At 34.9% G+C, this 25,669-nt stretch overlaps 7 protein-coding genes and 1 pseudogene across 12 annotated transcripts in view; 3 read left to right on the top strand and 5 right to left on the bottom strand.

The window, feature by feature from the left end:
* Positions 1-25,669, top strand: part of LOC103852615 (SNF1-related protein kinase regulatory subunit gamma-1-like) — a 423,770-nt gene that overhangs the window by 262,893 nt on the left and 135,208 nt on the right. The gene's annotated exons all lie outside the window — the stretch shown is intronic.
* Positions 10-5,079, bottom strand: LOC103852578 (probable E3 ubiquitin-protein ligase RNF217). Its single transcript, XM_009129480.3, is given in 4 exon segments — positions 10-4,192; positions 4,290-4,354; positions 4,357-4,554; positions 4,556-5,079. Coding segments are annotated over 4 exon segments (786 nt in total). The 5' UTR covers positions 4,985-5,079; the 3' UTR covers positions 10-4,098.
* Positions 5,346-8,057, bottom strand: LOC103852577 (mitotic checkpoint protein BUB3.3). 2 transcript variants are annotated; one of them, XM_009129478.3, is made up of 9 exons: positions 7,575-8,057; positions 7,353-7,483; positions 7,209-7,291; positions 6,519-6,770; positions 6,337-6,412; positions 6,138-6,218; positions 5,990-6,071; positions 5,801-5,901; positions 5,346-5,694 (listed from the first exon to the last, which is right to left on the bottom strand). In XM_009129478.3, the coding sequence occupies exons 1-9, from the start codon at positions 7,677-7,679 to the stop codon at positions 5,658-5,660; spliced, it is 948 nt and encodes a 315-aa protein (XP_009127726.1). In that variant the 5' UTR covers positions 7,680-8,057; the 3' UTR covers positions 5,346-5,657. The 2 variants fall into 2 exon arrangements, with proteins under 2 accessions (XP_009127726.1, XP_009127727.1); XM_009129479.3 differs by having other exon boundaries at positions 6,337-6,409; positions 7,575-8,050.
* On the bottom strand, positions 8,126-9,786 carry LOC103852576 (cell division topological specificity factor homolog, chloroplastic). Its single transcript, XM_009129477.3, has 2 exons — positions 9,551-9,786; positions 8,126-8,866 (listed from the first exon to the last, which is right to left on the bottom strand). Exons 1-2 carry the CDS (start codon positions 9,638-9,640, stop codon positions 8,297-8,299), a joined length of 660 nt encoding a protein of 219 aa, XP_009127725.1. The 5' UTR covers positions 9,641-9,786; the 3' UTR covers positions 8,126-8,296.
* Positions 10,065-12,232, top strand: LOC103852574 (annotated as a pseudogene).
* On the top strand, positions 13,488-14,644 carry LOC103852573. The gene is made up of 4 exons (XM_009129476.3): positions 13,488-13,709; positions 13,805-13,931; positions 14,022-14,094; positions 14,163-14,644. Exons 1-4 carry the CDS (start codon positions 13,682-13,684, stop codon positions 14,421-14,423), a joined length of 489 nt encoding a protein of 162 aa, XP_009127724.1. The 5' UTR covers positions 13,488-13,681; the 3' UTR covers positions 14,424-14,644.
* LOC103852572 (protein GDAP2 homolog) lies at positions 15,080-19,019 on the bottom strand. 5 transcript variants are annotated; one of them, XM_009129475.3, is made up of 16 exons: positions 18,871-18,996; positions 18,615-18,686; positions 18,039-18,424; positions 17,881-17,958; positions 17,752-17,807; positions 17,348-17,467; positions 17,172-17,242; positions 16,996-17,089; positions 16,705-16,908; positions 16,359-16,610; positions 16,139-16,247; positions 15,979-16,046; positions 15,813-15,882; positions 15,668-15,742; positions 15,490-15,581; positions 15,080-15,404 (listed from the first exon to the last, which is right to left on the bottom strand). In XM_009129475.3, exons 3-16 carry the CDS (start codon positions 18,372-18,374, stop codon positions 15,329-15,331), a joined length of 1,701 nt encoding a protein of 566 aa, XP_009127723.1. In that variant the 5' UTR covers positions 18,375-18,424; positions 18,615-18,686; positions 18,871-18,996; the 3' UTR covers positions 15,080-15,328. The 5 variants fall into 5 exon arrangements, with proteins under 5 accessions (XP_009127723.1, XP_033140916.1, XP_018512492.1 ...); XM_033285025.1 differs by having other exon boundaries at positions 18,039-18,437; positions 18,608-18,686; positions 18,871-18,978; XM_018656976.2 differs by lacking the exon at positions 18,615-18,686 and having other exon boundaries at positions 18,871-19,019.
* On the bottom strand, positions 19,528-20,491 carry LOC103852571. Its single transcript, XM_009129473.3, has 3 exons — positions 20,168-20,491; positions 19,979-20,060; positions 19,528-19,889 (listed from the first exon to the last, which is right to left on the bottom strand). Exons 1-3 carry the CDS (start codon positions 20,221-20,223, stop codon positions 19,704-19,706), a joined length of 324 nt encoding a protein of 107 aa, XP_009127721.1. The 5' UTR covers positions 20,224-20,491; the 3' UTR covers positions 19,528-19,703.

Genomic DNA, 25,669 nt, shown 5'->3' with positions numbered 1-25,669 from the left:
TTTTCTTTCTTTTACCTTTTTACCCACTCATTTGTTTACCTTTTATGTTTTCACCCCCACACTCTCTCTCCCTTTGTAATGATCAACTGAGCATAATTAGATTTTTCAAGATTTAATTGTGTGATTAGGTAGCCTAATGTTTGACATAAACATACCTAACTACAAATGTGTCTTTGTGTATTTAATGATCGAAGCTCACGTTTAATGTTTGTACCAAAATACTTTTTTTTTTCTGAAAAAAAGACAAAAAAGAGAAGAACCAAAAGACTTTAGTATTGTGTCTTAAATGTTTTATCTTCCAACCTGGTAACTACTCTGCACACTTTATGTTACACGAATCAAAGCTGATTTGGTTAAAGAGAATTTTCAACTTTGAAGATGTAACATTGCATAGAAGATTATGATCAAACATCTGATTGGAGGAATATTTATTAAGCAGCTCCACGGTCTATATATTCGAGCCCCGAGGAAATGGAGAGTTACTCAAACATAGCAGCCAAGAAAGCGATGGTCGGGAGAAGACATAAGAATTTGGGAATTATTTTCCGCATCCATAAAATCTTAAGAGTTTTCCAGATAAAAATATTAATAAATTTTAATTATAAGTTGGAAGTTAATTTTAAAATGAAAACTTAACAAATTTATAGATTTGAAGTGTTTTATAGAGTTTAATAGGTTTTCCTAAAGTTCCATATATATGCGAACCAATTTATAAATTGTGAGTGTTTTATAGAAACCATGGCTTTTGTTTAAATTTTTAAAAGCTTTGGCAGTTGGTTTGTCTCTTATTATGGTCTCTCTCTTCATCACAAAATGGACTTCTATTCTACCAATAAAAACTTCTTTTATAATTGGTTTCTGTTTCAGTTACCTTTTCGTTGCTTGGATCAAAAAAGCCAATCTCTTACATGTCTAATATTATGTGCATATAAAAATTAATATACGTTGACTTTACATGCAATTACGAAAGTAAAATTATTTTTTTTTATTCAGAAATTCGTATAACACATATGATACGAACATGTTTCTGTTTTATCCTAAGAATATACTAATTGTTAAGCTCCGATTGTCCACTGCTAAAGAGTTTTTACGTCCGGTCGTTCATTGTAATGAGACTTCATCCTGTGCGATCGTCGATGGGTTAATTATCAAAATCTTATGTCTTATTTACTGATTATACAATGACATTTCTAATGTATTTTGATCTCATTCACGTAATATCGCCAATCATTTTTTGATATGTCCTGTTACTACAGTTCAACCATGTTTAACACTAAATTCTTTCTATACAAGTAACTCAAAAGATAAGTGTGCTAACATAGATAATTAAATCAACTTTTATAAGCATTTTACTATAAACTATCATATATCACAAACCCACTGTTTTTTTTTTGCAACAAACGGCTATTTTATTACTCAAACACAAACCGACTGTTACAATATCAGCCAAAAACATTACAATACTTTAGTAAAATCGTTTTTTATAAAAGAAATAGCTACATGTTTTGTTTTCCTCTTTGAATGTGTAATGCGATGAATTATAATATAATTTAATGTCAAATCTTATAAAACTCAATAGACATTCATATGGGTGGAGTAAATGTGACGCATTAAATTCTATGGACCTCTTTATGTATGTCGTTTTCCTTGTTCATATTCTTTCTTCTTTCTTGGTAGAAGTGATCGCAATTTTAAAGTTCCATAAAAAAAAAAAAGGATGAGACAAGCATTCTTATAAAAATTCTAAAAACGTAACTGAGCATAGTTTAATACTCTACGAATAATTAAAAGAACATACTAGTTTGGAACTGCACGAAACTAAAACAAAGCTATATCCCGCAGAATACGGCTAATCGTTTATCGAGATTTCGAAATATCTGGTCGCAACCAATATTAAAAGAGTTAACTTCGACGGACTTAATTCGTCGTAATGGCTATGACCAATTAACACCAATTATCGATGTTAATTCATCGTCGTTTTTTGGTGTATTCCAAAACCATGCAATTATGAAACATTACGACTAAGTAATAACAAATATTTACTATTTAATTACAATGAAACAATACAACGTAAGGTTACGTCGAACTAACATTGATTTCTGACCTTTACAACAACATTACGTTCATTTGTAAGTTATGACGTGCATATAAGGGCATCTCCATCTTTACTCTATTTTTTTTTCTAAAATTGAGTAAAAGTGAATATGGAGTAAGGAATGCTCCAACCCAATTCTATATCTCACTCCATAATAAAATTTACTCTATAAATAGAGTAATCTATTTTTTGTATGTTCATCACTCCATTATAGAGTAAGAAATAGAGTAGGGTTGGAACAATTTTACTCCATTTTTACTTTTACTCCATTTTCAAAGAAAAAATTGAGTTTTACATTAAAGATGCTGTAAATACAATTTACATTTCATTGCTAGTAAGTGATCAATGACAAACTAACGATGATATGTGTCGTCGTTAATTGCATGTTTTTTTATAGTGTTTGTAAGAATTTAGCATGCAAAATTTTCAATTTATCACAATTCCGTTATTTGATCCAACTTTAATTAAATACTCTTAAATAGATCGATTTTAGTTGAAAAAAATACGTTAATGAAGGTGTACCTATCATGTTCAACAGAATTCACGATTCAACATGTCTACTAATTTATGCTACCATTTTATGTTTGTGCAATCTTATTGGTTAGAAACATGTCTCAAGTATTTAACTCTCAAAAACATGTCTTAAGTAAAAAACGAGGCTACTTGAATTTATAATTATTTGAAATTTGTTTATTAAAAAGAAGTCAATTCGTCGACCACCCAAAAAAAGAAGCCAACCCCGTGGTAGCAAGACCACACTACAAACAAAAAGACAGGACGATATCAACAGTTTTTTGGTAGGACACAAAAATACAAAATTGATAATGAATGTATACTTTGTTAGAATGTTGAAGGATATAGAGGATATACATGATCTAACCAACGAATGTTACAAAATTGTAGATGGGGACATACAGACTGAGTGAGGATAGTGTTGTTCTCATTTGCTTGGGTCTTTTCTTTTAGCCATGTGCATTGTGCCTCTCTTATCTATTCCCGTGACTCAACATTTTGACTCTAAGCCCGCCCCCCCTCTCATCTCTATTTAACTATCTATAGGGTATTAGGTTTGTTGACCAAGAAGAAAAAACAAGGTTTCATTCTCACTCAACACAGATTTGTAATACTAATGTTTATGGAATACTGAATATTTTCGCTACTTGCAATACTTTTTTTTTTGGTCAGAGTTACTAACAATACTTAAAAACTATTTATTGAGGCGGTGGAACAATGAACTGGTGTAATGGAAGCAAATCAATGCAATGATAAGAGAGGTGGGGGGCAATAACTACTTTATGAGAAAATGGATGTCTTAATTCTCGTGTCTTTAACCAAAAACATAATACAATTTGAAACAGAGGGAATATATATTTATTTAGACACTTGACCCTTAGGATCTAAGAGTACCACATCACACATGTAATAGTATAGCTCTGGAACAAACTGAATTAAACTAAACGTTTCTTTACCACACATGGCACATGTAATAGTATAGCTTTCCATATCACACATCACCTTGCAGGTCACTAATATATGAGAGCTTGCGCAATGCTAAAAAACTCTTTTGAGAAACTTGGTACGTGATGATGAGAAAATGGTATGTGAGTCAAAAATCTCTCATTTTATTCTTAAGAAACTTGTGGAGAAATGCTCTACTGCGTATGCTCTTATTTAGAAAATTAAATCTTCTTACGGAAAGATTTTATTTTTCAAAATATAGATAGATACAAATATTTTTTCAATTATTTTTCACACGCTTAATAAATTCTCGATCGGATTTTCTCTCTAGGTTTTAGCAGTTTTTGAAGTTTAAGATAGGTGTCACAGCAAGATCACAAGTAAGTTGCAATTACGCAAGTTACTTCAGTAAAACTTTCCGTACTTTGAAGAACAAGCGCAAATAAATATATGTAGGAAAAAAGAGCGCTGTAATAGATAATGTAACTTTATAACAGCGACAGCGTATTAAAATGTTCTAAAACATATTTAAATGAATAGTCTCGCTACCACGGGGTTGATGAGGTACTACCAACTCCACATGAGTGATGAAGATTAATAGACGGTGATCCACAACGATAGCAAAACTGGAAACCACACCTACCAAAATAATCAAAAGTAACGACAAATAATTATAACAAATTAAAACGAACTTTACAATAACACTTCTTAATATGTAATGAAAATGCGTACTGACCTGCATCTTATATGCAAACAACCAGAGGCTTTCTCAACGTAGAATTTGCATTTAGGGCACCTGACCTCCTCCACTTCTTCTTCTTAGCCAAATCAATCAACAAAGCATCTTCTTTGTCGCTATTCCTCGTCTTCTTCTTCTTCGTCTCCTTGCACCCACTCCCTGCGTGCCATGGCACCTCACATTGAGCGCAAAACAGTCTGTGACAAGACGGACACTCCGTCTGCGTCACTTTTTCACCATCATCATCGTCCACCACCATCACAAGCCGAGCATTTTTCGAACGGACAGTACACTTTCTCTGAAGACATGATCAACAACTCGCACAAGGCTTTGTCCCATCGCACGAACAAGTCCTTTGGGATCAAATCTCTACACGTGTAGGGCTCTATCAGTTGCGTGCAATTCATGTCAGGACACTTGATCCTTGCCCTTGCTGCGTTTTCTTCCACCTTGGTCGTCACGTAACGGACCGTGCACTCGGTGCAGTACGAGTGAGTGCAACTAGTGGTTCCTCGGAAGATGTCGGAGGGAGACTTTTCGTCCATACAGATCAGACATAGCTTGGTAGATGGTTTAGCTCGTACTTGCTGCTTGGTACGCGTTGGCCTGGCGATATAGTTTACCTTGTAATCTACCGTCCTTGTGCGTGGCAATGTTGATGATGATGACGGCGACGATAAGCATGATCCCATATCGTCTTCTTCTCCTTCTTACCTTGTCTTGAGTTTGATTTTTGGTGTGTATTCACATTATATGATGGCATATAGTTGAAAATAATTGCATTATATATTGGCATACATTATAAGATAATTGCATTATATATTGGAATACATAAGAAGATATACATTACAAGATAGAAGATAATTGCATCATATTGGCATATATCAGAGAATAATTGTATTATATATTGGCATATATTTAGAAGGTAATTACTTCGAGTTATATGTATGAAAATCTTTCTATTTTAAATTGCTTATCTATGAACACACTCATACTGAATATGTTAGCTTACAAAAAAATTTAGAATTTTCTTGTTTTAAAAAAAACAGAATATGAGAAAAAAATTTCATTACATCTTTAAGATAAATGGACGGGAAAGACAAATAGACAAAGTGTTGTAGCTCTAAGAATAAGACAACATGAACGTTTACAAACATAGAGAGAGACTTAAGAGATACGATTCTTACATGTGGGAGCTTAACATTCCACAAGTCTAGCAACTTCTAAATACCATAAAACATACTTGCCATGGTTAACGTGCTACCCATCTACCAAGTAACACACAGAGATTCAAACTAAATAGCTAGGAAAAAAAAAAGAGAGTCATGCTTTGATTAACCTGAGATTCAAGAAGCCACCAATCTTTTAAAACTTGTGTATGAACACTTGGGGAGGTTCTTCCCTGCAAAAGACAAATGAGATATATCGATACATATCTTTGTTGATGTACTATGCGATAATGAAGCAAAAGAAGTAAAGAAGAGAGCAGAGAGAAGAGTGAGACTCACTTCTCGTTAGCTTCTTGGTAAGTGTGGCTTGATGCAACCGCCAAGAGTTCTCCAGTGTGGTTAAATGCCAAAGACGCGACGCTATTTGAGTACTTTGGCAACTTTTGTAAAGGAAAACAAAATATTATATAAGAAAAGAACCAAATAACAGTAGTTCTAGAGAACAAGTCATGTTTTAGTGTTTGATACCTCAAAGAGTCTTCTTCTGCTTTTAGCATTCCATGAGATAACATAGCCTTCATTGTCACCAGTCACAAAAGTCCCTGATCCACTGTGGCAAGAAACAATGAGTGAACCATGTACAACCCAATTAAATTTGTGAATGAGGAAAACCTACCCTGGAGTGAACTCAATAGCGTTTATGCATGCACCATGGAGTCTTCCTTTCATAGATTTGGGATGGCATCGGAAAGTGTATCTGCCATGAGTTAAATGATTGACATAAGAGAAGTATCCAATAGAATACATGCAGTGATAATAAGGATTGAAAGTCACACCAAATGATCATTTCTATATTATTGTCAGTCATGACTTACTTCATCTCACTAGAGCATGCTGTATTGGGGAAATCCAAGGCTACTTGTCCATCTACTGAGCCAACTGCATATCCTGCTGAACACCAACTTTAAACACCTCAGATCTCAAACCACACATGAACGCTGGTCTATGAAAAATCATTGCCACATCACCAGAAAATCACATGAAACTATATGTTTACCAGTGGAGAAAGGTACAGAGGTGAGGCATCTGATAGGCACCTCAACTTGTGATTCATAAGACTGAAAAGGTCGATCTAAGCTACGCAAATCATATATATGCATTGATGCCGCTACGCAAACCACTAAGTTGTTTCCATTAACAGTGATGCATCTGACTGGAGCACCAGCATCAGTAGAAAGAACAAGACTTTGTCCTCGTCGTGTATCCCAAAATTTGATCTTCTTATCCAAGCCAGTAGAGATAACTTCACCTGAACCGTACCACACAACTTAAAACTCTTTAACTAATTCCATATATAACAACAAAGAGTACTTTTGATTAAAAAAATCAAGACCTGTGATTCTCCTAGTTCAACCAACTTGATAACAGTATAGTATACAACAGTCAAAATAAAGTTAGGCAAAGTCATTGATTCCAAACATCTGAAACTAAGAAAAGTGAATGTGTTTATACAATTTACCAAAGATTCCTATTATAAAAACTTAGAGAAGTACTGTAGCAAGTGACCTGGAAAGCTGTTAGTGTAAGACAGTCTATATATAAAGTAACCAAAGTCATTGATCCCAAACACAAAACCTCTTAAAAACATCTGAAACGAAAAAAAGGTGCATGTATATATATAATTTACCAAAGACTACTATTATAAAACTTAGATCTATCTTTGGGAAGAGTTAAAGAAGAAGCTGACCTTTATCAAGAGAGTAGAGAACAGATGTGGCAATGCCGTCATGTCTACCAATTCTATCAACTGTTCCAGCGTTTAAATCGTACCTGACAAACGAAATGTCAAGGTCACTATAAGCAAGATGCTATCTTTAAAGCAAGACCAAACCTTTGGATGAATCCATCGGAGCCAGAGGTGTAGGAAGTTGATTCGTTCTCGAAACAGCAGTCGAGAAGAGCGGCACGAGAGTACAGTTGTAAGATTAGCGAAGAGCTCTCTACATTATACAATCTCAGATACTGTACACAGAAAAAAAAAGGAAAGAGGAATTGATATCAATAAACAACATATATGGTTTGGATTTGAGATCTGAGGAGAGGAGAGACTAACGGAATCCCAAGAAGCGATAAGGAGATTGTTTGACTCTGGTGAGAATTTGAGCTTCGAAATGGAATCCTCTATAGGGTTCTGGAATTCAAGTCGAGCGCCGCTCATGTCTCTCGAAACTCTCGATGAGAAGGTGTTCTGAAGCTTGGCCAACACAAACGTGTCACTCTAGAAGAAGAAGAAGCATTCGAGATTTCAAAAATCGTAGAGATCGATTTTGATGAAATTGAACAACACCTGAAGAAATTCAAAAATCACGGATCCCGCTCCTAAACTTGTGTTAATGGGCTTTATGGGCCGAGTTTGATCAGTCCATACTTGTACTCTGTTATTTACACTCCCCTTCGCTATCTACCCTTCAAGGAATCCTGGTGAGACCAAGTGTACTTCCATAATCTCTGCGCCGCCTCTCACTTGGATGATTGTTGTGGAAGATGACTCAGAGGATGATGAAACGGCAGCAAAGTTAATATTTACTGCTTTGAAGCTTTGACTGGCTGGAAACTTATCATATGAGCCATGTTGATGCCGTGTGTGAAGAGGAAGAAGCATGGTAAGAGAATAAAGCATAGGTTTTGATAAAACTATGAAGAGATAAGTCGCATATATATACAATGAGAGTGTCAAGAAACTGTCTTTGTTCCCTCACACACTAAAACTTAAAAAACAGACAAACACAGACACTGTTCAAGAAAATAACTCTAACAAAGACCGTGCCCTTGTTACTACTCTGGAACATAAAAATCGAACCTGACATCCACAGAACCATCAAGCGTATCTTTGTACTCCACGTTGGTTATAGATCCAGCCTCGTCCACGTCCTGGTACTCTGGTTTCACCCTCCTAACAGGCACCGTGACCGAGTAAATGGTTCCCAGGTCACCGTCCGTGGAGACATTAAGCTGAACTTTCTCCTCCGACTCTATCTCCACGAAATCCGACAGCGCGTGAACGATGTTGTTGACGATCTTCCTTTTAGCTTCGTCGCTGACCGCACACCTGTCCGAGAAGAGGATCATCTTGAGCCGCTGCTTTGCGATTCTCGCGTTGGAGCTTCTCCTCGACGCGTGGGATGGGAAGATGATCTTCCACGCTATGTTTAACCGGTCAAAGAAGCTCATGTTGATGGCGTTCAAGAGAAAGCTCTCCACCTCTTGCTGAACCGGGCTTGGTGAGAGTTCATAGTCTCCCGTGGCGTTCCTTGCTAAAACCTTCGCTTCACCACGTTTGTTTTTGCTGCTTATCGACACTTTCTGCGTTTCCAAACTGTTTGCGACATTGCTTATGAAATCAACCTGCAAATTTACATCCATCATTCCCCAAAAGGGATAAAAAATCAGATATGGAACTGTACAAACTAGATGCAATTGGAAACTCAGGTTTATAGGTGATGACATCATAAAGTCAAGCTCATGTAACTAAATGACATGGTTTTGTCAAAAGATGAGCTCATAACATCATAAACATATATCTAGCAGAAGACCGGTTCAGTCTCAGTAATTCAAGACAACATAGCCATTGAGAAGTCCAAGTTAAGACAATCAATGTCGATCAGAAGTACACTTTAGTTCTTAAAACACGAAACACAAAACAAGTTCACTACAATGTTCTCTTCATATCTCGTCTAAAGACAATGGTGTCTATATATAAGACAAGGAAATACATGTAACTAACTACGAATATCACACAACTATCACATGGAAAGACATTATCATTTAACTTAGGAGCAAAGGGTAATGCCACGTCTCTTCTTAAACCGTAACATTGGTTAACCAATTGAATCTCATCAGCTACATGCTAAAGAACAATATTCACCCTTATATAAGACGAATTCAGATATCTTCCTAACAAACACAGACCTAGAAGCCCAAGATCAACAACGCTGGTGATATCATTTCTTCTCAGAACAGTGAGTCGCCAATTTCATAATTCGAATCGAAGAGTCAAAGAGAGAGAGTAAAGAAGAGAAGAAACCGGACCTTGGAAGAAGGTAACGAGAGGCATTTAGGATGGTGATGATAAGGAGAAATTAAGCTCGCGGAGATCCTCAGATTCCCAGATATCGCCATTTCCGAGAAGATGAATCAAGTTCTTCCTTCGCCTGAGATGCGAATCTTTTCGGTCGTCTTCCCTCAGTTCAAGAGAGGATTACGACTCGTACGAGTAGAGTAAAAAAGGCTATTATCATACGAAACGTCGACGTTTTCACTTCATTGCTAACTGAACGTCGTCGTTCGTTGCCGACTAAACGGTTGTGCCTAACTGGCATTTGCTTGCGTTCCTAATTAAATGTCGTCGTTTCACTGATAAGTACGGTCGTTTCATTGGTAGTAACTACGCTGTCATTTCGTTGCAAACTAACGCAGTCGTTTTCGTTGCAAATGAAACGTGGTCGTATTAAGTGCATTGGAGAAGCCAAAACGTGAGGTTTAAACTAGTGTCGCCGGCGAGAACCTTGACTGCTGAGGCTTCTTCTTCGGACCATTACTTTGGAATCAAGACAAATCTCCCACTAGATAATATGCAATAAAACTCGAACGAAACCAAAAAAAAGAAAATTTGAATTTGGAAAATTGGTGTGAATGGGTAGATGGAGAGCAGTTACTGCTCTTCTTCTTCGTCATAATCAAAAACTCAATTCTTCAAAGCCTTCTTCTCCACGTATTTGGAAACACCAGGCCACTGGTTTCCGTCGAAGCCAAGCTTCTTGCTTGCTTGATCTCCGATGCTTTTCAGCGTTCCCGTCTCCTATTTCGATTTACAACAACGACCTCTGATTCTGGGTCAAGCGATGTTTATCAAAACTACGACTTTGGAACAAAGGAAGAGGAAGACAAAGGGAAGATCCCTGTCAAAGCCTATTTTCTCAGTACTAGGTATCTTCTCTCTACTAGTTCTGACTTCTCTCTCTCAAGTGTTCCAAAGTTTCAACCTTTATGTTCTTTTTTAATGATTTGGTTTATCAGATTTATGGTTTTGGCAGTATTGATTTGAAGGGTATGCAAGCTGACAACTTGTGCTATGTTGTTCCTCCTACCTCCCGCTCTACCAACTCTATTGCCCTTAAATTTTCTGATTCTTCTTCTGGATTCCCTGTAAGATTACTCTGTTGTTTCGTCTTCAAACCTTAGTTATATTCAAGTTTGTTGTGCAATTTTGTTTGAATATGGTTGAACCTAAAAATGAAAACTGTAATAAGCTTGAAGCCTTGAAGGCTTATATTTACTGATACACTGTAGGAAGCAAGTATCTGATTACCTAATGTTGTTTTAGAAACCTCAAAAGGAAGCCAGTGTTGATGTTTTGTAGTGTTTTCTCTCCTTGACAGAGTCTAGATGAGAGGGAGAGTGTAAGCAGCTGCCGGTTCATGGTTGTCTTTCAGTACGGTTCTGCTGTTCTTTTCAATGTTGATGACAACGACGTTGAGTCTTATCTCGACATGGTTCGTAGACATGCTTCTGGGTTGCTTACAGAAATCAGAAAAGATGGTCAGTGCCCTATATAACCTCTCTGTCACTTCTTACCACTGGGAAAGTCATAGCTTTATGAACAACCCTTTTCTTGATGTTGTGTTAGATTATGCTGTTAAGGAGAAGCCTTTGTTGAATGAGGAAATGCGAGGTGGCCCTGACTACATTGTTCTCAAAACGTTGGATACTGATAGCATCCGTATAATTGGGAGTGTGCTTGGACAAAGTATTGCATTGGATTACTTTGTTTCTCAGGTAACTTGTTCCTTCTCAATTAACCGAATCAACTATACATTTGTGCTTCACAGAAAGAGTGAGAGATGAAAGTATATGAAGAGATGTTTGTTGGAAGTTTGAGATTTGTGATTCAACTCAGGTTGATAAGTTGGTGGAAGAGTTTGCTGGTATAAACCGTGGAATGGAGATAACCGGAACTTTCACAATGCACAGGAAAAAGCTCTTCCAACTTGTAGGCAAGGCTAATTCTAATCTTGCCGACGTCATTCTCAGAGTTGGTTTGTTTGACAGGTACTCTATTGTTCTCTTTGTATCTCTATATATGCTTTTACTCATATACAAAACTCCAAGTTCTTGAATCTTGACTTTGGAAGTATGCTCATCAGTCTTGAACGTTCTCACGGAAACAAACAATGTTGTGTTCTCGTAGATCCGAGATTGCTTGGAGAGAGGCTAGATATGCTCAGATCTATGAGTACCTAAGAGAAGAGTACGAGGTCACTCAGAGATTCGGGAATCTAGATTTTAAGCTAAAGTTTGTAGAGGTTTTGTCAAATATCATTACAACATTACTCGGTTGGATATAAAGAGTAGTCATTGTTTTGGTTTTTGTAAGTGATTCTTTGTTTTTAAATCTGCAGCACAACATTCATTTCCTCCAAGAGGTGATGCAGAACCGAAAGTCAGATCTTTTAGAATGGTGCATTATCTTCTTACTCACCATTGAAAACGTTTTATCTATTTACGAGATTGTCCGAGAATCCACAGGAGTTTCACTTCTGTGAACATCAGAGATATTCTTTTATTATTTCTCAGAGTAGTTCATTTGTTTGATTCTTGGTTTACATCTGTAATAAAAAAACATGACTAGCTAGCTTCCGCTGCTTATGTCACATTACAGTTTTGGAAGTTAAGATCAAATATAAATGTTATGATTCCTTCTTTTTGATAACATTAGTGAAGCCTCCTCCTAAGCAATTACTCCATTTGAACTTCCTTTGTGAGTGGCATGATTCTTTCTCCGTAGAGTTTTTTGCAACCAAGCTAGAGTTAATATTGTAGGAAAGATCAGCTCTAGTTTATGGATTGTTGATCGTTATGTCTTGACTGAAAATTCTTGCTTTGATCTCAACTCTTTTCTTGATTGCTTCTTCAACCGCTTCATACGTCAGAAGTTGCAACAGCTGTGTCCAGTCCTGGAAAGACTCAGCCAGTATAATGAATAAAGAGAGGGCAGTTTTAGCATGAACTAAAGTGGGAATTTTAAGTAACACTAAAACTACTCTTTATCATAAAATAGCACATAAAGAGAAAACTCTCAAAATATCATTCATCAAAAGGTAAAATTAAAATTATATCCCTTTGATAACTATTAAAAAAAAATATGTAATAATTATACAATATACATATATTTTCTAGTTAAGTTTGGAACTTAATGATTAAAATTTATGTTTTAGTATATGGAGTTGGGTTTAGGGTGATTGGTTGGATTGTAGATACTTTCTTTAACTTTAGTTTTCATCTACAACCTTTAAAATTATTAATCATGATAAAAAAGGCTCCAAAACTCTTATTTACTAAATCATTATTTGTGTGCTGTAATAAAATATATAGCTACAACATATATATTTATAGCAAAAGGTATACATACATAATTTTAAAGCACAAATTTTAAAACTATATCTCAACCAATCACTCCCGATGTTTTGGCTTTTAGGTAATATATTTTTCTATGTTTATTAGATGTTAATTTAAGATCTTTGTATATGCAATTTTTGACAATTTTTTCATGCTATTAATGCAATTCGCCCAAAACTTTTGTCATGTAATATCAGTTTTGAAAACGATAAAATGACGAAAATCAGTGTTTTGAAAATCAGACCAGACCGGTCAGTTGGACTGAACGGACCGTAATTCTTTCTTCTAACCATTTTTGGGTTGTACTAAAAACTGAATTTGAATTAAACCGAAAAATTTGATCAAACTCGCTAAAATCAGTAACACGGTTTGATATTAAAACTCGGATTTTCTCAAATTTAAATCAGAAAAATATATATGTAATTTTAAAAAAGTTTTTATAATATATATCCAAATAAATTAGTTTTCACTATATTTTTTATTATTTTTGAAGTTTTCATTTTATTTTCGTATCATTTTTAGGTTCTAACAAAGACATACAAAAAATTTAAAATAATTTTATAGTTATTTAATTTAAAATCCGGTTGGATTTGTATGAAACATTGGCTAAAAGTCTTGACACCTCGTACGGTCATCCCCAATTGGGCCTAAGTGAAACAGAGGATCACGCTTCAACTCAGATCCACATAATTGTTTTTAAGAATTAAAAAAAGAACCAATTAGCAAATCAGATTTGCATCATCAGACGAGAAGAAATTCATCGCCATGGGACAAGTCTTCGACAAGCTCCGAGGTTAATTCTCTCTTCTCTTTGAGTGTTGTAATACGCGTTGAAATTGCTTATTCTGTGATATATATTAAAATTGAATCGCGATTGGTAAATTACAGGTAAGCAGTGGAGGCATAAACAGGTCCAAGCGATATGTGATTGTGTATTCGATCGGTTCAAGCTTGAAACCGGAAGAGCCAATCTTACGTTCGAAGAGCTATACATCGCCGTGCTTCTCGTCTACAAGTAAAGATGTTCAAAATCTTTATTTATAAAAAAAACTCAAACATGTTGTAATCAATCATCCTTGTGATTTTTTTTAAAATTATTTCTCAGTGACATAAACAAGCGATTGCCTGGTCCTCATTTCGATCCGCCTTCTAAGGATCTTGTCCGAAGCATGATGACGGTAATTTCTAGTGAACAAACGCGGTTTAATTTGAAAGCTCTCATATGATTGTTCTTTGTAATAAATAGGAGTGTGATATGAACTTGGATGGAGAAATAGACCGGGAGGAGTTTGTGAAGTTTATTGAGCTGCTTACGACTGACACATTAGCGGTTGTGAGTCAGGGTTTGATCATATCGTTGATCGTCGCTCCCACTGTGGCTATTGCTACAAAGAAGGCCACGGAAGGTGTCCCAGGTGTTGGGAAAGTGGTGCATAAGCTGCCTACTTCTGTTTATGCTACTCTTGTGACCCTTGCTGTGGTGTGGGTGAATTCCGATACTGCCTAAGATTTGCAAAAATTGCTACAAAATAAATGTCCTTTTAAGTCTCCACTATTTCTTACAAGAACTTGTTCTTTTAGCACGAAATTATAGAATAACTCAACTGTTGAGTGAAATAGTTTGTTAAAAACAATCATAGGTGGATGCTAAACACCTACCTTCATTTCCATATTTCAAGCTTTGTTAAATTCACTATTAAAAATCAATACTAGTCTATTTATGATAAATTTTTCACATATATTATTTTGTTTTCCTATAATTAAAATATTTTATATACTAAAATATAAGTCATATAACCAATAAAATTTTGGCAAATGATATATTTTAGAATTAAAAAAATGTAAATACAAAAATATGCAAAACCAGTTTCATTTATTTTGCTCTATACTGATTTTTTATCTAAAATAAAATAAATGATCTCTAATATTTCTCGCACTACATTCGTGATCTCACATTTTTTAAGCAGTTGATATTCTCTCTTAATAAAATTTAACACACAACGCCTTTTACTTAAATTCATCTCTACTTGCTATCGAAAATTGTAAATTTATAAATTCTTTAAAACAGTTTTAAAACTCCAAAATGTGACTAAAATTGGGATAACGGCGAATTCATGAATTCATGCTCATCTTCAGCTAAGCAAGAACATTGACAAAAGAGAATGGGGAAAAGAGAAATCGTTGGCTATAACTATTAACAAAGATTCAAACACTAGAATACATAAGAAAGCTAAGAGAGGGTTTTATTTTGCTCCCAGCATCAAACACAAAAAGGGTAAGCTAAAGTCTTACTTAGATCAAACATGAAAGAATAAACAAATATTGCACAAAAAGCAGCAACACATACACAATTTGACTGGATAAAGTTAACTGTGTCTTGATGATTTTTCACCATTTGGGATGAGGTTTGATTCATGGCCGTTGATAGACATACTTGGTTCTTGGGTCAACGATTAGACCTTTTCCTCCGTTAACTTCAAGATCATGCCTGTCAAGTTCCACACAAGAGTCAGTAACTATAACAATTCCAGCAACTGAAGTAACCCTGTAGAGAGTGATGAGTAAACCGTAACTGGAAAACAAAGTCAGGGATTGTCAGCTGCTCACGAGGTACATATTTGAACAGCTGCAGAAGTCTGTCCGCATATACAACTTTCTTCCAAACCTTTATTAAGACGACCAAGGTTAGAAGAGTGACATTAACTCTTGGGGGAAAAAGGCTGGAGCTTTGAAATAAGTTAAGGAGTTTACCACATTATCAACGAACAATTGCATTGTTACAATAGTCGCCTTCAAGTGGAAAGTTGGATGAAGAACATATATTGCCTGGAGGAAGCAGAGATTGATTAGGATTTTTACAAGGAGGAAGGAAGGTCGAGTAAGAGTGGTTCCATACCTGAAGGTTACGCTGGTGTTTGCGACCAAGTATCTGTTGTAATCTTTTCATCCATCCTAAATCTGGTTGGCTATTCATTTACATGGCAAAGGCAAAATATGTTATTGAAGCTTATAAAGCATAAGGGTCTTTTTACCCACTAAACAAAGACTAAGAACCAACTTACACTTGTAAAGATGCTGCAGAATGGAAATAGACAATCGAGTAAGGCTTTTGTATCAAAGGTTCAAATTCCTGTAAAGAGAAAATCAATACAAGATAGTATTCAGAAGACAGAGCCCCTATGTAGCAGTGAGTTGAAGAGCCATTGGGGCAATGTGCTTTACCTTTATAACATATAGCACAAAACGCTCTAGATCAAGACATCGCAGCAAAAAGTGAGCTCCTACAACAACCATTACAGGATGGCCCTCTGTGTCAACACCACCACGGTAGCTGAAGAACGCAAACAGAAAGGGCTTCAGTCATTGGCTCAAGGGCATAAAAAGCGGACTTATACAGGCAAGGGATGAGAGAGAAAGAAGATCAAAGACAGAGAAGCCATACACAATTTTCATCTCTGCAATCTCCGAGAGGTTGAGAGAATTAGCTTTTGCTAAGTATCGCGAATGAAGTGAGTATTCCTCTGCAGGAGAGAGAGGGGGTCCCCCGAGATCACCAAACCCTAGCAGTTTAACAAAATTGAACCCACTCTGTGCTTGTGCAGTCTTCTCCCACTGTTCTTTCCGCCTTTCATCTGGATCTTTAATCAAAGACATGAAGGCCGGATCCAAATATGAATCAAGATGATTCGAGTTCCTGAAATCATATATATAAGTATCAATCAACTAAGTGCAAAGCCGAGGGACATACAAACAAAGTGCAAAGAGTGAAGCAGTCAAAGTTCACCAACCTTCGTACCAAAGCAAGATCAGTGGCAGAGCGCTCAACTAGAGCTGGAAAAGACCTGACTGGAGGCTTATTTGGCAGCGCCTGTATTCTGATTTTACGTTCGTCTATAACGGTTTCGCCATTTTCATCCCCAACATCAGCAGGGAGCTTTGAGATGGCAACCTCCTCCTCGTGCTCATCTCGAGGAAAGTAAAGTGGAAGTAATCTAACATTTATAGAGTCAAAGTTTTAGCATACGCTAAATTGCTTCTGCATCACATAACTATACGAATTAGGGACTACTGCTCTATACCTTTTGTATATCTCTGTATCAGAGGTTGTGGTAGTACAGAAAACAACGGCACTGATTTTATCTTTCTGCTTCTCTAGAAAGCGACGTACAGTTCCTGGAGACCATGCAGGACACATGATTAGGAAACATGGAAGTTATTTACTGAAAGGAATGAGACTGTTCAAGAACTGTCTTACTGATGGCAACATGAGCAGCTGGTTCTCGGGGATAGTTTTTGGCTTCTGTGTATATACAGTCCATAGCAATACTGTAATGTTGTGTGTTAACCAAAAATCGAGTTTAGGAAACAAAGAAAAATACTAAAGAATATGAATAAATTAAGGGAAAACTAAGGAATTTTACTTTAACACACCTTTGAAGCCCATTATCAATGAGAAGCTCCAGACAAGATCTATAGCAGTGACTTAGAGCATTCTCAGCAGCTGTATGATACTTTACTGCATACTTGGGTCCCACTGTATGGATAACCCTCCTGAACAAGAAACCAAAAAAAAAAAAAAATCTTGGAGTTCCGGACTAAGAGAACTGACAAATCAATTGCACAGTGCACACAGAATGTTTGATATTTAAGACTAAGAGCTACCAGGCCTGTCCACCTTAATTTCGAAATTCCCCAGGAATCACAAAAAGTAGTACTCACAGTCATAGGGCATGAAAAAAATTGTACATAGTCAACAATGGAGCAACTCTAACATAGGGACAAGGCTAGTTGAAGAACATAGCAGAGAGTGAATTTATGTTTCCATCACCAATTACCTGGCAGGTAGATCATAGGCGTTTGTTACTTTCGCCATCCCTGTCCGGCATCCACCCTGTCAACATAATACACAAATGTAATGCTTAAAGAACTGTGCTTAAGAAAATAGTGAAAGAAAGTGTTGGTACCAAAGTAGCACACTGTTCTGCAAGGCCAGGTCCAGCAGCAGCATGTAGACCAGGACTGCTATGTGCCTCATCCAAGTTCTGTCCAACAAAATTCGACCACATCAAACGACACACATAAAGAGAAATTTACTTTCCCATTCATGATTCTCAGGTTTTACCTCATTGGTGGAATTCACAACAGCATCAACCTCGAGGTTCCAGGGCTCCCCTCTCCAGAGATAGATCTTAGAGTTAATCTCGTGATCAACAGGAAACTTAGACACCATCCCATTCCCGCCGCTGCCTCCTGCTTCAGAAGACGAAGAAGCCAAAGGGTTTGCATAGCGAGGATTAGAATGCGCCGGATCTCCAGTTTCACCTTCCAGGGATGATGATGACCTCTGCTCAACATCACTCCATCTAGGAATCTGATCCACAGTGACAACGTAATCAGCACTCTCCGTTGGAGTTCCACCACGAGAGGTTGTGGCCGTGGGCACGGCCTGATACATCATTGCAGATCAAGACCACAACCACCACCCAGACAAGACTTTGAAATGCTCCACTAAAAAGGGTGACAAACCAAAACACACAAGAAGGATCATTTACATGGAAGAGAAACCTGAAATTCAACTTTCAATGCTTGAGATCGTATTAAAACAAAAAAAGATGCAAACTTTGGATGTGTAAAACTGGAAAGTGTTGATCTTTCACCACCCAGAGGTCGTCCGTCAGATTTAAAAACACGGTTTTACCTGAAATTTGATCAGGAAGCGAATCGAAGGCAACCTTATTCTACTTAATGTGCCCACGAAAGGAGAAGCTAGCTAGAGAGAGACAGAACATTATTATTATCCTACAACTGTGATAGATAGATAGACAGATGGTGGTGGTGGATCGATGATGATGAGGTTGCGGAAGACATCAACCGGCTCTCTTGTCAAATTAATCATAAAATCCAAAAAAAGAAAAAACATATACGAATTTTGGTTGTCGTTTACGCGAATATACCTCAGCTCAGCTCGTATCCTCTCGCTCATTCGGAAGGTGTTGACAATCAGAACCGTTAAGAGTTAAGACCGTCGTCCTTTTGATCTGTGGTAGCAGCAGACCTCCGAGATTGGTTAGCTCGGTTCGGGTAACTTAGTTTTCCGTTAGTTTGGTTCATATATTGCTCAATTGAACCAAAGAAAAACTCAGTTCACTAATCGGTTTGTTTGGTTTCAGGAAATTCTATAATTTTCAATTTACTTCGATTATGTTTGATTTAGTTAATAATTTGGTTTGAAGTTCGAAATTTAAATATGGTTTGTATATAAATTGGTATTATTTGGTTAGAATCTTTATATCGGTAAAAACTGAATTAACATGTTACCAAACAAATAATCGATTATAGTTCAATTTTCCTTTAAAAAATGGATAATTTTGATCACATTTGCTTTTGTTTTGTTTGTTTATTTCCGTTTATTTGGTTCAATAACTGGTTTCTTTCTTTAACCTGCCAAACTGAACCGACCTCAGGACCAAACTTGAATCAAAAACCGAAAATTTCAAATTGGTTCGGTTTGGTTAATTTCCACACTATGTGGTCGTTTTGCACCTTTTTATGTTTACTGATTGCAAGCTTGGGAATTGTATTTGTGATTTTGAGTTCTAGTACTATTGTGCAACTTTAAGTTATGGTTTCCTGATTTGTGACATAATTGATGATTGATCATGTGTTATCTCTCTAATACTCTATAGATTGTGACACCTCAGTTGTGTCTGCCTTTTACATATTCAACAATAATTATAAGCAGTTAAGAAAGAATGTTTAGCTTCGCATTTCTTGCAGTTTGCAGTATTCAAAGGCATGCACATGGACTCCTCCCTGTTGTTCTCATGAGGTTTGCTTTCTCCTTAACCTTCAACACTTCCTTCATTTGACTCTCATATGCATGTGTTCTTGCACTTGCAACAATGATCTCAATGCGTTCATTATCATCTATGAACCTCTGCTTCGCCTTCAACTTTGCCTTTTCAACACCTCTCTGCACATGCATCACATACATTAGTCTTATAGTTATGCCAGAATCACTAATTTAAAAACCGAGGAAAAAAAAAAGAGGAAGATGTATACCTCTGTTCTATGAAGCTTTCTCTTTGCTTTTTTCTTCTTCTTGTCTTCCCATAACATAATCTTCTCGCTTAGCCTCTCGTACCTACAAATCTCAAACTCACTAGGCTCTTATCTGCCTTGGAAACAAATCGTGTTCAATGAACCAACATCTGAACATATGACGGTTAAAAAAGAAAACATGACACACACTTCTTTCTCGTTTTATCCATCTCTCTTTCCTTCCATAGCTCCACCGCAGGTCCCATTGGCACAGAGTTTGCTTGCTGCTCCCTGGTTTCATAAAACTAATATGTATCGAGTAGAACTTTACCTTGAATTTTTTTATAAATCAGAGCATGGCCACGGAAAGCTACATACGCATACTTATAGAGACGTATATTGCAGTTTGACGCAAGGAATGTGTAGTTTGTGAAAAGCTTCTTACGCAATACCTTCCCCTTGATTCAAGCCATATAAGCTTAGGCCTCACAAAGGGTCTATAAACTTAATTCCCTATTAGGAAGTAAAATTCAAAGAGATTATCCACTTTGATAGATACCTGAGACTTCAGAGAGATACAGAGATAACAGCTTCAAGTTAGTGGAACTCATGTGTTTCTTTTGGTTCCCAACCTCTTGTCTTAATCACACAAGTGTATGAAGATACCTTTTCGTTTTCCGTTTTTGTTTTAAAATAAGATCTTGAATGCAGAAGAACGAGAAAAAGGAAGTCAAAGAGCTATATCCATGGTAAATAAAGCTATATATTTCCTAGCTTGTCTATGCCCCTATTTCCATAAATCGATAAGCCCTAAAACAAACATTGAAACAAATGTAGTTTTGCTCATAATGTCTCTATAATATAATTTGGCAAATCAATTTACTACATGTCGTTTTCACGTTAATTTTTAAAATAGTCAGTTACAAAGTTATCTCTCATGATTTAAATTTTCTACATATATAATTGACATTACTGAAAATTGTATTATTTCTTTTTTTACTTAAATATTTTTTAATTAGGAAACTTTTCTTTAAAAATTCACATAAATAAGAAAAGGACTAAATAATAAAATAAAATATCCATAAAATATGGTATATATATAATTTTTAATATAAATTCGTATTTGTTCTATGGCAAAAAAACATGTTTGTTTTATTTTCCTATATTTTCCCAAAACAACATAAAAATGAAACATCTATAAATAATTTGATTTATCTATAAATCCATATTTTTGTAATTCAAAATGTGAGATTGAATTGAAAAAGAATAGTATTTTACCGAATATTTTTGATCCTATAATTAGAAAGATATAAAATATTTTTAATGATATAAACCAAGCATCTGATATCATATTTAAAAATAATAATTGTTTGTGTTATAATTAACTTAAAACTAAATAAATATTCAAACATGTTACATTGAAACACGTTTTGTAAAGATTGCTTTTAAGCTTTCTCAACCAGATCAAGAAGCAGCAGTACAACTCCAGATGCGAAAATCAATAAACCAAAGTGTTTGTACCAAACTCGGATCCTTAACAATATGTAAAGTCATCCACCGATTCTAACACTGTTTGTACACTTTCAACTTCTCTAGTTTCCTCTCTAGATATCTTATAGATGCGACCCCATATGTAACGAGTTAATAAGCAAAGGGGTGTGATACTTATTCCATGTCAGGGCGTAATGATGTTTGTTGTGTCTACTACATGACATGGAAGCCCGAAAAAGAAAAAGAGCTTAATTTGGTTTCCTCATTTCTATTAATTGAAATTCTGTTTAATTTTTAGAGTAGCTTTTTCCCTTCCAAAAAAAATTTTACATACTATTTCAGAAACAATTTTATGGAAAATTTGGAATTATAAATTCAAAAGCCATATAATACACATTTTCTTGATGTCCTCAGTTTAGATATATACAATTGTTTGAAAATCGTAGTTTAGTTATATTATAAGTTAGGTTTCTCTTTGCTAGTATTTCTGGTGTTTCCTTATTTATCCTATTTCATTTTAAAAATATTTAGATTTCCCATCGTTTCTTGTATTTTGAGATATTAATATCTTCTATTAATTTTGTTTTTGATAAAAATATCTTCTATTAATTCATACAGCGATTTTCTGATATAGGTATAATTTTAGCATGTTGTTAAAAAAAAAAAAAGTATACTTTTAGCTTCGTAAAGATACTTCATGCGTATCCCTTGCTAACAAATCAAAGCATCAAAAAAATGTGTTGAAAGTTCCTTAACTACGCTCGTTTATATAAACATAATAATAATTACAAAAGGTCGGCTCACTGGTTAACTGAATCTTGAACATGAGTGTCATTTTCGAGAAGATATTAAACGTGGTCGCACTAGGATCACGGATTCGCAATCTATTTCTCCTTATTTGTTATCATGATTCTTAGTGTGTTTTTTTTTTTGAAAACTATGATTCTTTGAATTTTTCAGTAGAGTTCTTTAGCTATTTAATATTAATATTTTCTCTGTTCCTGAAAGTAAAATTTTCTAGATTTATTTTTTGTTTCAAATAATAGATTTTCTAAAATTTTAAGGTATTTTTAGTAGTTAATATTGAAAAATTGTATACTTTTAAAAAATATTAATTGAAAATATTTGAATTGGATGAATACTATTGGTTGATATTTATTAAAAAATGTATAGTAAAATAAATAATAAATTCAAGTGTAAAAAATTAATTGTTTTCTTAATATGCGTGAATAATCTAGAAAATTTTTTTTTTGGGAACAAAAAGAATATAATTTATTATTCCATTTAAATTTAAATAAAAAAAAAGAAAATATAACAAATTATAGTCCAACATTTGGAAACTGAGTACCTACTGTACTGAAGAACACTTCTTTATCAAGAGACCATTATCTCTCTTTTCTGTTCTCTCTCTTTTTTCCCTAATTTTTTATTAATTAAAATATGATAAATTTGAGAGGAAGATGCTTCCAATGCGTATGCTCTTAGTTTTTTTAAATGGTATTTATAATAGAAATTTTAACTGCGGTATATTCCATGAAAATTGTATGATAAAATTCGAAGTTTAAGGTGTATCTCTCCTGACTGCTGATACCACTTGACTTATGTAACTTTATGACTCGATCTCGCACCATTGCTCCCACTTTTGTCGACGCAGACTGATCTGATTAATATAAACTATCGCATAGACATTAATTTAAATAGTGTATTTTGATTCTATCATTAAACTGTAAGTTTCTTAATCCATCAAATTTAACATTTAGACCCAAAAAAACTATAAGTGGGTGCAAGAGGGCCATATTATTTGTTTGTTTTACTTTTGTTAAGTTTTTTTTCCTATATAGTTTACGATTTTTATCATTTCGTATCAATATTTTGTAAGCAACTTATTTTTGATATGTAAAGGATTTTGACCATATTTTATAAAGTAAACAAAAAATTTTGATTACTTTGATTCTCAGATTAGCAAGTGATTCGTGAACAGTTCTTATAAAATAACATAATTTTCAATCCCTTTCTTATTAAAGTAGGAGCATTGATAAAAATAAACCTTGGCCTCATGTGTTTATTACATGAGTGCCATTTCCTAGGTGTCATCACCACATGCATTCTCACCAACTTTTTTTAAAAACCCTTTCTCAACTAGAATAATTACAAACAAATGCCACTGGTCATTATATTATACTATATGGTTTTCGGATTTCAAAAATAACTTTCGGATTATGTTTGTGGTAAGTCATTAATGCTTGATTAAATTCAGATTCCAAAAAAAAAAAACGGAGATTTAACTAAGGCAGCATATTAACTCCTTCCTAAGAGAGACTTTATGGTATGTTCGAAAATTTGGAAGTGTTTCATTTAAATAAGGCAACAAAATACGGTTTGATTGTGAGGCGATGATCATGTGGTAAGTCATTTACGCTTGAGTACAGTATTTGATTCTTTAAACGTGCTACAACTAAGTTCTTTACGGTTTGAATTGATTATTTTAACCTGCACGAAAGTTCATATCATAACCTGTACGAATGTTCATATCTAATCTTGCAACAAATAAACCAAGAGTGATTTTTCTTACCTATTTCACGTCCAGGCATCACGCAATTTATAAAACAGGCAAGTGGTATATACGGTATCAATTTTCCATCATTAATATCGGTTTCAGAAATAGACTCGTGGTGAGGAATTACAGACATAGTATTATGTGTTTTACAGTGTTGGCAAATTAATTGGGGACAAAGTAATCTATTGTATTTATTGTATATACAATAGATTATGAAATGCTGATATTATATGTATATTTTGCTAATATTTTTCATATTTCATAATAAGGCCGACTTAAGAAGGTTACTAACATTGATGGGTTTTCCAAAATTGTCTTCGACCCCACTGGTGTTCCAGAAATTGATGTTTTACGATTGAGGTAATACATGCATTCACATATTTTGTTAAATAATGTTTTTAATTTCTCAAGATGATCTCTTTGCTATTGCTCATAATAGGATTGCAAACGAAGACTTCTGAAGGCATTATTGACAACAGTTATTTTGTCTCTATTTTTCATTTTCTTTTGTTTTCTTATACATTGTTTCTTTTATATTTTATTAGACTATTGTTTATGTTTCATTTAATATTATATTTATAATTTACCCGCATGCAAACAAATATACAATTTAATTTTAAAGTCCATCGCATATAAATTTATATTAACATACTTAAATTCTTAGCTATAATCCGTACTTTCTTACATATATTTTTCTTACTATGACTTTAACTTTTATTATGTTTACATATTAAAAGTTATAATACTTTAAAAAATTTCTCGCTCCGCGCAGGGCGCGGGTTATCACCTAGTAGCATGGTATTTAATCCGAAAACACGTTGTCGTGCAGGTATATTTTGTTGATGCGCATGGTTTATATAAACTGTTATCATGTTATGAATAAATGTTGATCGTTTCAACTTTTCTTTTTGTTTTGTAGTCTAAACAGAAAATGTGAAATACAAACAGACACAAATAACAATTGCTTACATTTGATGGTTTCTCTCATGCTTGCGTTTCAGATGTTTGAACAACTGCATATGAGCGTTTGCGTTTAGCGGTCGCAAACTCTACTGTTCATGGTTATATTTCCAACAAGATTCGTACCGATTATTGATACTTTTATTCATAATAATCTATATTTTATTAATTACCGAGGATATATATACCGAATGACCAAAAAGGGGCCTACGAGACTATAGATGAAATGTGGAAATACAGGTAGGTGTCACTCTTGCGTGTACGCACAAATGATCATTCTAATAGCACCAATAGCGATAGATCAAACCTGTAAATGGCTAATAAAAAATATTGCTATTTGAATGTGTATATTAAGTTAACACTTAATTATTTTGATTATATGCATACACGTACGGTATATGATGATAACCCACACAAAATACATGGAAAAGGTTTTTATTTTCTAATCACAACTCTAAAGACACACACTCTAATGTTACAGCTGTAGCCTGTACATATATGTTGGTAGCGTACTAGCGTGTGGTACATATGTTACATGTTTTCAACGGTATTCTAATAATGGTTAGACATCACCTAGACATGTGTCTCGCTTAATTTTAACCATCTAATTTACAAAAATCGATTAGTCTGCTGATTTTGTGGACATACTAGTTCAAAAGTTCAATGTTATTTTATCGGTACCAGTGAAGGTTTACATGATTCTC

This window comes from Brassica rapa, chromosome A02, assembly GCF_000309985.2.
Source record: "Brassica rapa cultivar Chiifu-401-42 chromosome A02, CAAS_Brap_v3.01, whole genome shotgun sequence".
Lineage (NCBI taxonomy): Eukaryota > Viridiplantae > Streptophyta > Magnoliopsida > Brassicales > Brassicaceae > Brassica > Brassica rapa.
This window is presented reverse-complemented; position numbering and strand designations above follow the sequence as displayed.